General features: G+C 43.3%; 1 protein-coding gene across 3 annotated transcripts in view; it reads right to left on the bottom strand.

Moving 5' to 3' along the window:
- Positions 1–14,190, bottom strand: part of ARHGAP17 (Rho GTPase activating protein 17) — a 1,246,301-nt gene that overhangs the window by 919,333 nt on the left and 312,778 nt on the right. For all 3 annotated transcript variants that reach the window (XM_044089406.1, XM_044089407.1, XM_044089408.1), the window contains exon 4: positions 2,380–2,456. In XM_044089406.1, coding sequence (XP_043945341.1) covers positions 2,380–2,456 — 77 coding nt within the window. The remainder of the gene's footprint in view (positions 1–2,379; positions 2,457–14,190) is intronic.

The raw sequence follows: 14,190 nt of genomic DNA, 5'->3' as shown, positions 1-14,190 counted from the left end.
TTGCTTCTCTACAAACTTCCAAGCTCACATAGGAATACTGTCATTTCTTGGACACTCTGGATGTTCAACCTTTGGGGATTGGGGCATCAAATCAGACTTGCCAAGGTTCAGGGAGTCCACATTACCTTTATTCAATATATATCTGCTTTGAATGGATACCTGAATTTTGAGGACAACTTGCATTCCTCAGAATGTAAAGACTGAAACTATCAGTACAGCCAAACTATATGCTTAAGTCCAAAACTGCGGCATCTTCAGAGTTTTCACTTACTCGGAAAGGCAGGGATTTCAAGGTTAGCAAGCAAATGGATAGGAGGGCACAGTCCCTGGTGCTGGGTTAACCTCCTCTGCAAAACTGCTTTTCCCAAAATATTTGTGTCTTAAATGTTGAAATTTAACTTAAAAGTTTCACAATTTCTGAAGTCACTGTTATGTGAGGAAGCTGCTTTGTATTTCTACCATATAGAGTCAAAGCAGTGCTCCTCCTCAGTCCAGGAACAACAGATGTCTAACCACTCTAATGGGCTTATCTATAAATTTTTGACTACAATCAAGCAGACTGACAAACAGTTGTTACAGTAAAGTATTTCAACTTGCTTATCTCAGACACATGCAGTGCACCCTCCTAGCCCACACTTCCCAAAACAGAAGACAGCTGCAAGCTCTCTTTATAACTCTTATGCTGGAGAGCGATGATTGTGGTAAAAATGATGGCTACAGTGTTTTCACTCGCACACTAGTCCTGTCAAGACACACCAATGACTGTTTAAGTGTGAACAAAATAATATGGGTCAGTTTCACCCACAGACTTCTTGTGAATCCAGAGTATAGCCTGTTTGATGCATACACCTCAGATGTTAGACTAACTGAAAAAGACAGTAAACGGTCATAGTTTTGTATTTCAACTTGCTTCAGTCAAGCATACCCTCACTAGCCCTGAAAAATCAGATAAAAATACAAAACACCAGGGGTACAATAACTTACTGCTGTAGAAAACTCCACCACTGCCTTAATGACAAGCACATTCAATTGTCTTTTAACTGAAGTTAAAATAAAAGTAGATGAGCTATCATCCACACCCTTTCAACATTCTGCACTGCCACTTACTGTCAATGCCTGAGGTTTTTCCTCTACACTTTCCAGAACTTCAATTTCCACATCTACAGAATTCCACATCTACAGAATCTGCAGTCACAGCAGAAGAACGTGCTGCTTTCATTCTCCTTTTCTCAATCTTGGGTACACAGCCTCCACTCCATTCTTCAGTAAATCAAGTTATATCCTACATCGGAAACTTTCAGTAGCAATAATCCTTAACCTATTCTTACAGCTACTTAGGACATCCAAAACAGATGGAAAGCTATCAATCTGATTCACAGGCTCCAGTTTAAGTGCAGCAACAGTCCAGTGTTCTGTGAATTTCAGAAATAAATTAAACTCTCCCACATATTTAAGTATTTGCTAGTAGCACACACGCACTGAAGCCTCATTTGCTGTACTTCAAATCTAGAGGCTCTGGTTCTAGAATCCTGCACACCAAGGCCACTAAGTTGAAAAAAAGTCCACCAGGTTTCAATGCAGTTAGCAAGGTAACACTCAGTGGTATTCCCACAACTTCCTTTTCCAGAAATAGTCAAGTTAATAAAAATCAGTTATAAACAAAGGAACAATTTCAATTAAAAAAAGTTTGTTAGCTTGCTGTGGGACACAATGCTTTGCTGGGCCCTTGGGTAGCCTGTTGGACAGCCTTGTTTTCTGGAAACAAAACAGTTTATAACACCTAGCAACACAAAACGCAACATAAAATAACGCAAGTTCAATGGGAAAAAAAAAAACAGAACATTTCTAACACACTGAGATTAAGTGTAGCTATCAGTTCTGTTCAAGTTAATAAATAATGTTATGCTTAAAAAGTAAAAATGTGTATTTCAATATTAAAGCAAGTCTTTTTTTAAATGCTGTGTGTATAACTATGACATTGCTCACCCCAATGGCTTTGAAGTCAAAAGTATCATCTAAGTACATTTTATTGGAAGCCACTGCAGCTGAATTTCTGGTAATTTCAGAAGAATGTTAAGGCATTCAAAATACAGCACTTTCTCAACAAGGACTATAATTTGCCAGTCAGTTACTAAAAGTAAAGCCTTCTTGAAAATGGTCAGTAGCTGAGGGGTTAAGAGAATATGTTGCAGGACTGGCTATAATACTGATTTTTCTTCTCAATTGCTTTGGCACACCTGATAGAAAATAGTAAACAAATAATGAATACTTACTTTACAATAGAATTGTCATCTACTGCAACACATCCTTCTTGAAAATAACTTGAGAAAAGAGTGAGTGAGTGAAAGCTTACTAATTTAATAAATAGTGAATACTTACTTTAAAAGAGATTCATCATTTAATGCAACACAGCCCTCTTGAAAACAACTTGAGAGAATGGTCAATGGAATTTTTTTCTGTAAAAGAATTAACTGATTTGTATTAATGTGTTTAAAAAAATATTTCAGTAACAGCAAAATTTTGCTACATCTTCAGAAAAAATATTTCCAACATTACACTAAAATGAAATACAGCGTCAGCGTTTCTACTACTTAACATCACTACATTAATAAAAACAAAAAAAAAATAACATGCAATATTAAAAGATTTATCATTAGGACTCTGACAGGTACTTGGGTTGTGTTCATTTTCTCCATGAATCAACAATCATCTTTTTCTAGAAGTTCCTCCACTCAAGGATAGACGCAAACCTACTTCACAAGACCACTCTCATCACCGGCACCTGCCACTTCATACTCTAGCCACTAGTGAGCATTCTTCTACAAACAGTGAAGATCTATATCACAAATTTTAAGCGAGACATTAGGATATATTTGCCCAACTTACACAGACTCCCAGACACAAAGCTGTCTGGAGGGATCATGCAAAGGGAAATGCAGGAAGACTATTCCAAACCTATCAAGGGTCCTCTTGATATAGTCATCAGATAGCAGCCTATCTGTTAAATTTAACATCAAAACTCTCCTGGATATTTCCTACAGATGGGTTGAATCCCTATCAGTAAGCCACATGGGCAAAAGAAAATAAAGCAAAGAAAGATTGGGAGCAGCATGAACAGATTTAAACACAAGGAAATGACAAAATGAGTAAAACTGCCTTGCAAAACTGCATCATAAAAAACAATATTCAAACGCTTGCGATCAAGAAAAATAATATGGATTATGGAAATGGAGCTCACATAAAAAAGAAACAGATCCACTGCAATGTTACTTCACAGTGAAAGCCTTAAATGCTGTGCAAAAGTACGGACATAGGCACACAACTAAAAGTTTAAAAAAAATCTGTTTCAAAATGAGAATTAAAGAAAGAAATTACAATTGTGTAATTAAAGTATCATAATAGGAAAAGTTCGACTGATCACTGCTGCAGTACCCTTAGCTATATTGGTTACAGCCTGCTAAAGGGTACAACATTCAGCCAGCTTTCATGTACCCAAATGGTTAACCAGCTGGAGCACAGCTGAAGAATGAGTGGTTTGGGTGCCAAGCCCTTCAGAGCTTTCATGGGAAATGACACATGGAGAGAAGCCAAAGTCCAGAAAAGGACAATGTTAGGATACTTCCCAACACAGAATTGACAGAAAGGACCACCCTAACTTGCAGGAATACACAGATGACCTAGTCACCAGGCTGTAAAAGGAGAAAGTCACTGTTAGTTGCCTAGTAGGGGTCAGGATGCATCAGACCACGCATGCACTCAGGTAACTGGATTGCAAGTACCAGTATGACTCAGTCACAGTCCATGTGGATGTAAATGACCAGAGACAAACCTCTTTGGACTCAATGAAGACTCGTGATGCAACTATCTGACTGTGGGCTCCAGGCTTGTACAAGCCTAACATTGAACCACATTCTATCTTATCAAAGGGATGATGCCTCAAAATGAACATAAGATGATAGATTTTAATAATTTGCTTAGGTTTTAGTGTCAGTCCGAGGGAGTACAATATTTGCCAACATGGGAGGATATGTCAACAGATAACATTGTTTTATCAATAATGGTGTGCACCTGTAGCCTCTAAGATTTCAAATACTGGCTAAGACACTGTTGTCCTCACCTGTGCCTTGTTTTAGGCAATGCCAAACTGACAAGCCTTCCGACATAGCAAATCCAACCCAAGAAAACTTAAAGGTGTTACTGCTGAATGCCAGAAGTCTAAACAAGAAACTCCACTACCTGCAAGCTCTCACCCTGGAGAATGCAGACATTTATGCAGTTACCAAAACATGGTTTAAAGCAAAAGAGAACACCTTGGCGGTGCATGGCTACAATGTCTTGCACATATTTTGACCAGCTACTGAAAACGCAGGGTCTAAAAGTGGAGGTGTCTTGATTTACATCAAAAACAAACATACCTTAAGGCTGGTCAAACAGGACAATGCACTTCAGCTTCTCCACGTCCAAATTATCATAGAAAAGCTCCTAAATGTTCTAGGGGTTAGCAAAAGTCCTGGGTTCTACTTTTATTTCAAAGGCGACAGTTTTATGATCAGACATTACACTAGCGAGGTGCTGCATTCTCTCATGTTAGTGAAGTCCAGATCATTATGTTTACACTTCTAATGGGCATATGGACTATCTGCTGCAAGATATTTGTGCTGACAAAGTCCAGACTACTAGTTTACAGTAGGGTAGTTAAAGTCACCCATAAATATGGTATTAGGCTGAATGGAAAGGGTCACCAGTAAGTATGCATGTGTTATGGGTTTCCTGTGTCATAGAGGGGAACTTGTAGCTTGCAAGAAAATGGTATGGGATTTTGCCTAAGGCAAACTTCTTACTATCAGGTGATAATGTGTCAAAATTTCAAGTCCCCTCCTATGTCCCTGAAAACACTACTGTCTAATACAGAAATATTCACAGAGATCCTGTGCAGTCATGTTAATAGGTGCATAGCTACAGCTGCGCCAACCAGGAATATGCATAAAAATTAAAAAAAAAAAATCAAGCCACCCGGGTGGAATCTCAACATCAACAGGTTGGATAACAAAAGGAAGAAAGTCATGACAAATATTAGGAAGAGCAATACCAAACGGGGGGGGGGGGGGGGGAGACTCTCAATCTCATCAAGCAAATGAGCAAGCAAATCGAGTCTATGCAATCCAAATGCGAGGTAAAATAGCCTACCAGGCTACCAACAATGATTTCTTTAGCCATGTCCACAACATCAAAGGCAGTACACAACAATGTGCAAAAATAGAAGTTATGTTCTTACCATAACGTTCCATGTTAGTTGTCTTCTTCTCGCCTTCTTTCTTGCTGGATGGGTTCGGAGCCGACCTCGGCTCCGACTCGGCCACTCTAAAAGCTCGAGAGTTGGTTCCACCGGCTCGAGGCCCCCCTTATATCCCACAATGCTAGGCGTGAATTACCTCAGATCTCGTTTGTGAGCTAGGCCCAGCTAATAATACAACCAGAAAAACTGGAAAAAGAGTCCACCTCTATAAACAAAGGGAAAGAGAAAAGGTGACCTAAGCCTGATCTAGGAAAATATGCACAGCAGAGCATATACCTATAGCAAAGAGGTGGTAGAAAGAGAGGTCACAATCAAACTCCTCTAGGTCTGTCCTGGCCAGGGGGAAGGAGGGTGGGACGCAAGAAAGAACAACTAACATGGAACGTTATGGTAAGAACATAACTTCTATATGTTAAGTTGTCTATCTCACCTTCATTCTTGCTGGATGGGACCGCGTCCCTAGCACCTTGTCCCGGTGGCCTAACGGAACAGACTCTTGAGAACAGTGGAACCAAAGTTAGCTCTATGCCTAGAAGCTAAATCCAACTTATAATGTGAAATGAAAGTGTGAGGAGTAGCCCAAGTAGCCGCTGCACAAATGGTGTCAATAGGCAGTCTGTCTTGGAAGGCTATAGAAGTAGCCAAAGCTCTGGTGGAATGGGCTTTAGGTTTGTTAGGCAGCTTTTGGTGTCTTATTTCATAAACAATGGAAATTAGAGATGTAATCCATCTAGATAGTGATACCTTGGAAACAGAAAGTCCCTTTTTGCCTTCTGCATAAGAGACAAACAGCTGGTCAGATTTTCTGAATTGTTTGGTTCTATCCAAATAGTACCTTAACTGACGATGAACATCTAGCCAATGCAATTTTTGTTCAGACCTATTAGAATATTCTGGAAAAAATACAGGGAGGTCAATGCTTTGATTTAGGTTAGGCGAGGCTATTTTAGGTAAAAAGGACGGGTTGGTTCGTAAGGATACCCTGTCCTTATGGAACAACAGATAAGGAGGTCGACAGCTGAGTGCATGCAGTTCAGAAACTCTTCTAGCTGAAGTAATAGCTACCAGAAAGAGAGTCTTCCATGATAGCAATTTTAATGAACAGGAAGCTGCAGGTTCAAAAGGGGGAAGAATCAAAGAGCTGAGCACTAAATTAAGGTCCCAAGGAGGAGGAGGATTTCTTATAGGAGGTCTGAGAAGAAAAACTCCCTTCAAAAAGGCTTTGCAAAGCTTGTGGGACATGATGGCAGACTCTGAAATGCCTACATGAAAGTTAGATATAGCTGCCAATTGAACTTTGAGAGTAGAAGGAGATGAACCTGCATGAAAGATTTCAGCTAGAAAATCAAGAACCATATAGATGGGAGCAGTGAAAGGATCTAAATCCTTTCCTTGAGCCCAATAGGCAAAACATTTCCACTTACTAAGATAAATTTTCCGAGTGGAAGATTTATGTGAAGCTATTAAAATATCTCGAACAGTGTGAGATATTTGAGGAAGCCTGGCTAGGGTAGGAACTGGAGGAACCAAGCAGTGAGGTTCAGAGAGGGGAGGGAGCGATGCAACTGACCCGACTGATGGATCAAAAGATCTGGAACTAGGTCCAGATGCCAAGGTTGCTCCAACAGAAATTGATGTAGAAAGGGGAACCAAACCTGTCGAGGCCAGTAAGGAGCAATGAGGATCAATGAGGCCTTCTGAGCGATAGCTTTCTGTATCACTTGAGAGATTAGTGGGAAGGGAGGAAATGCATACAGAAGTCCCCGGGGCCAAACTTGGACTAGAGCGTCTCTGCTGGGCTGGCCTGGTAACGGGAATAGGGTGAAAAAATCTCTGCACTTGCTGTTTTGGGGAGTAGCAAAAAGGTCGCAGCAAGGCTGACCCCACTTGAGAAAAATTTTTCTCGCAATAGAATCTTTCGGAGACCACTCGTGAGGCATGAGGATAGCCCTGCTCAACTTGTCCGCGATTTGATTGGACTTCCTGGGGATGTGCGCTGCTATCAGAAAACGCTGAGAAGAAATCGCCCATTGCCACAGTCTGAGTGCTTCTCGACATAGGGGATAGGACCTGGTTCCGCCTTGTTTGTTGATATACCACACTACAGACATATTGTCCATCTGGATTACACTACAGACATATTGTCCGTCTGGATTGCTATCGTTCCCAGGGGAAGAGAGTCTTGAAGGGCTTGCAACGCTAAAAGCACTGCTCTCATCTCTAGAACATTTATATGCAAGTGGCATTCGTCTGGTTGCCATATGCCCTGGACAGTTCTGCCCTGATGATGCCCCCCCCACCCGATCAGGGAGGCGTCTGTTGTCAGAATAGCAACCGGAGGGGAAGGAACAAAGGGTCTTCCCAAGAAGAGTTGAGGGGAAGACATCCACCACAGAAGATGATTCTTGCATGTTTGCGTAATCATAATGGTGTGAGACATCGGAAGTTGTTGGTATGACCATTGTGTGAAGAGCATCCATTGAAGGATTCTCATGTGGAATCTGGCTAATGGAAGTAGAGGAATGGCAGCCGCCATAATCCCTAATACTTTCAGAACTAACCTGGCTTTGGCTCTGTTGTTGTTGAAGAGAAGCGAGACCAGTTTGCGTATGTCTGTTATTCTCTGATCTGTTAGTCTCCGACATGCTGACTGTGTCTAGATTTAGCCTATGAAGGTAATAGCATGACAAGGCGACAAAACAGACTTTTCGCAATTTACTGAGATGCCCAACTTTTGACAAATGCGAAAGGTGTAGTCTCTGGCCATTAGAAGAAGATGCTTGGTGGGAGCTGTGAGGAGCCAGTCGTCCAAATATGGAAACACCTGGAATCCTTGACGTCTCAGGTGAGAAGCTACCACTGCCATGCATTTGGTAAACACCCGGGGGGCAGTGGTGAGTCCAAAGGGCAAGGCTCTGAATTGAAAATGACTGGTTCCCAGCCTGAAGCGGAGGAATCTTCTGGAGCGTCTGTTCATTTTTATATGATAGTACGCGTCCCGAAGATCTATACAGCACATCCAGTTTTCCTTTCCCAATAGGGGAAGGATGGACTGTAGCGTGACCATCCGAAATCCTGTTTTCTTGACTGACTTGTTCAAGATACTGAGATCCAAAATTGGTCTCCAGTCCCCTGTTTTCTTTGGAACTAAAAAGAACCTGGAGTAGATTCCGGATCCTTGCTTGTCTGCTGGAACTGGCTGAATTGCTCTTTTTGCGAGAAGCTTTGAAATTTCCAAAGCTGCAAGATCCCTTTGAGCGGGTGGAACATCTGGCAGGGATTTTTTTGATTGGTTTGGAATGCGAAGGGAATGGAATAGCCTTCCGAAATGATGGACTGTACCCACTTGTCTTGAGTTAGGGATAGCCAGGCTTCTGGGTACAGTGACAATCTTCCCCCGACTGCCTCCGAAGGTGGACAGTCGGGCAACACCTCAGGGATGCTGAAAGGGCTTATCGGAAAAGGTTTCTCGATTGCCCTGGTTCTGCGGACCCCCTCTGCCTCTGGGGCGACGTCTACCATTATTGTTCCCTCCTCTGCCTCTGGAGGGGAACCGACTCTGTGCGTCAGGCAAATTCCCTTGAGATTGTTTACAGAACCACATTTTCCCACTTTTCTGGCCTTTGGGGTAAGGTCTAGACGGAGTAGGAAAACGGACTCCGACGGCAGACAAGGTTTTGCCATCCGTCTCGCACCTAGTCTAGGTTTCTTTCACTTGAGGACCAAAGAGATGATCCATCAAACGGGGAATTAGTGAAAGACGTTTTAAAGGGGTCCGCGAAATTGCATAGTCGCATCCAGGCATGCCGGCGTAAGGCTACACCTGTCCCTGTGGCTCTACTCGCTCCATCAGCCGCATATGAAAGGAGGCATGGAGGAGTTAGCTATAGAATTCAGGGTAGTCAGCTGGGCGTTCATCTTGTCCTGAAAACCTGCAGCTGTAGGATCCTTCAACATCTCACTCGCTTCCTTGATCAAGTCTCTCTGGAGACGAGTGAAATGGCATAAGTAGTTCAGCGAACGCATTGCAAATGTCGCTGACGAAAACATCCGCTTCCCGTACCTGTCCATAGACCTAGATTCCTTGTTAGGGGGATGGACAGGCACTGAAGGATCAGCTAGTTCCTTCTTGGTGGCAGCAGCTACCACCATAACATCCACAGTAACTCCTTTGGTCAGAAATTGTTTATCAGTGGGTGCTGTTATAAATTTAGAAGGTCTCCTGGGGGTAGGGTCCACTGAGTCAGGAGCCGTCCAGGCTTTCTTTGCTACCACCTGCATGAGGGGGTCAAAGGGGGGGGACACCCAGGAGGTGGAAGGGCGAGAGCCAAATGCCTCAAGATACACAGATTCATCCTCCGAAGGGTTAAGGGCTGGCCAATTTCCCCTCTGTTTCAGGATTTCTAGAATGTCTGCAAAGGAGACATCTTCAGAAGGGGAACGGGGGGAACCCTCGGAATCCTCTAAATCTGTGTCAGAGGTGACAGACTCAGGTGAGTCTATGTGTTTCCTCTTACACTTTCTCTTCCTAGGGGGCTCCCCTACCAATTCAGGAGAGGCCTCGGAAGAGGATGAGATCCCCACAGGGGATTCTTGAGGAGCTGGCTCTCTGCGGTCAGGGATGAGGGAGAGAGTAGACATCACCTGAGGCACCGAAGAGGGAGGGGCGGACGAAGCCGACTGTGGAGTTGAACCAGGTTCCAACACACTCCGCATGACCTCGAATGCACCCCTGTCAGGCAGAGCCAGAGATCCCCGCTCCGAGAAGCTGAGAACCTCCCTCGGCACCGACAGAGATGGCTCCGAGGCCGATGTCGGAGCCGAACTCACCAGCGCCGAAGCACCGAGAGGGAGAGCGGGGTCGGACAAGGGTCCAATGCCACTCACCCCCTCGGAGCCGACGAGGGAAGTCCGGCGCCGAGATTCTTCAAAGGAAGAAATCGGAGCCGACGACGGAACCGAAGACAAGTGTATCGGTTCCGACGCTACCACAGTCTCTGTTCCGAGATGCCCCGGCTCCGAGCTCAAAGGAGTTGGAGGAGGAATATTTAGAGGGAAAGGTTGAAGCATCGACTGATGAGTCGGGCTCTGAAGCATTTGGGCCAGTGCCTCGGACTTTAGAAGTCGACTCACTACCCTCTGAAGGTCATGATCCGAAAGCCTCGATGACCTAGAGGAGTGAGACCTATGGCTCCGTTCAGACAGCAAGGGAGACGCTGGAGCCGAATGAACGGAGCCAAGGGAGGGTGACCTAGACCTATTTCTAGATGTCGGCTCCGAAGGTCTGATCAGAGCCGACCCAGGAATTTCCAATACCTCGGCTCCAGCCGGAGCAGAGGGAACCACAGAAACTGTAGTCAAAGACTCATCGGCTCCAGACGGAGCCGATGCAGTAGGCTTCGAAGCCTTAGGCCTCGACTCAGAAACTGGAGTCGAGGTCTTAGAAGCCTTGGAAGGTTTTCCCGATGAAGCAGTTAGGGAACCTTCAGGCTTGAGCAAACCCCTTAGGATGAGTTTGTTCTTTCTTTCCTGCAGGACTCTAGGGCTGAAGCCATGGCATACAGCACAAGAGTCCTGCAGGTGTAAAGGTCCCAGGCAGTACACACAAGAAGTGTGACCGTCTGTCAGAGACATTTTCTGACAGCACGAGTCACACTTCTTGAAGCCTGAGACCTTTGAATCCTTGGACATTTTCAAGGAACCGAAGTGTAACCACCACACAAAACACACACACCGATTACACTATCAGAAAAAGGGTAAATTAAACTAAAAGCTAAAGAAATTAGTTAGTTTATATATAAAATAAATCCCTACAAAAACACATAAACACCACTATTAGGGATGGAGGGCCCGAAGGCCTAAGGAAAGAACTTATTAGTTCTTGTGGGAAAGGGGCTGGATAAGGGTAGAAAGGATAAAAATCCACTACACTATAGTTAAAGAAGAAAAAGCTAAGCTAAAAGGGGTTTAAACAGTTATTAAACTGATCTAATACAACTGACCTGAGCCGGTAGAAAAAACAACACCTCGATCGCTGTAGCGGCAAACGAGATCTGGGGTAATTCACGCCTAGCATTGTGGGATATAAGGGGGGCCTCGAGCCGGTGGAACCAACTCTCGAGCTTTTAGAGTGGCTGAGTCGGAGCCGAGGTCGGCTCCAAACCCATCCAGCAAGAATGAAGGGGAGATACACAACTTAACATCTAACTGTAATGGGAGCCACCTACACTGGGACAGACGTTACAGTAAATCTACTGGCCTACAAATTCCACTTCAGTTTTACTTCTTTCTACCCCCCCAGCCTTGCCTCAGGAAATGGTATCAAACATACCCCCCCCCCCCAACTATCACTAGGGAGTAGGTCCTCTATGTGCTCTAAGGCCAAGAATACCACATCAATGGGCCCTAATAATGTCCCAGGACATCTCCTAAATAGCAAGACACATTTCAGGGCCACTAGAGTCTGCAGGACAGACTTTGTGCCATGCAAATGGAAAGCTGCAACAGACATTCCTCTACACAAGAGGCGGCCATCTATTGAGCCATAATTCTGACTAGTCTCATATGCAAATCCATGGAAAGAATTATCATGACAATGATAAACAATGATATAGGAAATCTTCAGATAGTGGACCCAATCCAGTTTGGTTTGGTCAAGAACAGATCAAGTCTATTCAACCTGATGGATTTTGAGAAGGTCACCAGAACAACTGACCGGGGCAAAACTGAGCATACTGCCTACTTTGACATGACCAAGGTATTTGACACCCCACATGGGTATTGCAGACAAACGCATAGAATTAAGTAAAAACCCCTATGTCACCCAGTGGATAGCCAGATGGCGCTCAGATCGGGCCCAAGAAGTTAGGATACAGTCCCTCAAGGGTCTGTACTGGGGTTGTTTCTTTTTTAGCACAAACTTTTTTGACGTCAAGGCCAACAACAAGGGCTTCTGTATGACCAGGTTTGCAGATGACTGCAAACTAGGTGCAGTCGCAGAACCTACCACTCCCCAAAAGACACTAATAACTTCCAAGAAGGGCAAACAACTAGTGCCACAGCCATGGTCTAAAAGTCAGTGTCGTGTATTCAGGAAGTTGGATACCCCATTTAAAACTACCTCAATGAAAATACACTCTTAAGAGATGACCCAGCAGACAGGGATTGAGACACATGTAAACAGTAACATGTCCTTTGACCATCATGTGTCTATGGCAATAATGAAATCATCGTATGTTGTGTATATTGTGTAACTTATAAGCAAGAGTATTGCATCTAGGTCAAAGGAGGTTATTGTTCCACTGTATCTGGCCATCTTCAGATCAATAGAGTAAAATGCCGACTTTGTTATGTGCCTGACACTGCACATCCAACAACTGGAATGTCTACAGATGTTCCTCACAAAGGGATACAGGGTGCAAACATGTCCTTGCACAATTACCTCCATACTCCATCCCTGCACTCAGTCTCCTACAGACTGATGGTCTATCTATGCCTGGCATACAAGGCATTCTTGGATCCCACTCTGCTGGACCTTCTGTAAATCTGCAAAAAAAAAAAGCATCAGAACTACTCAATGAAAACTTAAACCTTGCTTGCAACATAAACAGGGCATTACAGAGACAGGTGTGTGTCTCAGACACCACCACTTCTCCCGAACAGGCTTCTCATCCATGTAAAGCAGAGTCCTTCCCTAAACCAATTCAAGTGCAGCTTGGACCAGTGGCTCAGGAATCCGAAATTAATCGCTGGACTGGCACCTATACCCCTAATGGACACAGGCAGCCAGTAAATACTTGACCAGCCAAGCCTGTATATGTGTGGGTATACAAGTACCTTTCTGATTCAATGACATATACTGTATAGAATAAAATACTTATCTTAGAAAAATACAAAAAAATCACATTTTTTTCCATACTATCATTATGTACAACTGTAATGTATTAATTTCCTGACAACAAGAACTTATTAACAACTGCATACATGCTCACATATATTCATTTCATGGGTACTCATATGTATTCTTACATATTTGCTTATATTCTTCTCTCACGTACTTATTGTTATATGGAGCAAATCTCCCCAGGCATCCGCTGAAAATGGACCTGTATCCAGTCAGATTTTCCCAGTTAAATGCAAAAAAAAAAAAAAAAAAAAAAAAAAAAAATTATATATATATATATATATATATATATATATATATATATACACACACACACACACACACACACACACACACACACACACACACACACACACACACACACACACACACACACATATCCCTTAGAATAATCTTACGATTCCTACATTTTTGGGTGCATGGCTAGACTTAAGGCCTATGTGGTCATTCCCTACCATACATTTATGAACCTATAAAGGTCCACACCCTGGCAACAAAAAAAATACAAAAATAGGGGTAGAGAGAGTGAGGTTACTGAAGCCATGGTCATTCAAATATCTACCATTATGAGAAGTTTACATATTCAAGTGCACTAAATTCATAAATTATCACTGCTGCAATAGTCTTGGGTATTTGGGGAGACTACAATAGCTTAAATTAACTGGAAGGAGGAAGAATGAGGGTCCAGGAGCCCAAGGAGAATGGCCCTAACTAAGCCTATCCTACACTTGCAAAAGAAATGCAGTTTGCAGTGCTTGATAATTATAAGCCAGAGGACCAAGTTGCTGCTTCTAGAAACTAACCCTTTCCAAAATGCCACAAATGAAGCCAAAGCCCTGGCAGAGTGAGTCTTGACCCTGCCTGGAACTGTCTTGTAAGACGAGCATGACAAAAGGTAATTTTGCATGAGACAACTATTTAGATATGCTCTAATTTGACCAGGTTGTCCTTTCTACTTACTATGGATAACTGAATAAAGCTCCTGAAAGTT

The sequence above is a fragment of the Protopterus annectens genome, chromosome 12.part0 (genome assembly GCF_019279795.1).
Source record: "Protopterus annectens isolate FY-2018-M chromosome 12.part0, PAN1.0, whole genome shotgun sequence".
In the NCBI taxonomy this organism is placed as follows: domain Eukaryota; kingdom Metazoa; phylum Chordata; order Ceratodontiformes; family Protopteridae; genus Protopterus; species Protopterus annectens.
The sequence above is the reverse complement of the archived record's forward strand: the minus strand, read 5'-3'. Positions and strand labels throughout refer to the sequence as shown.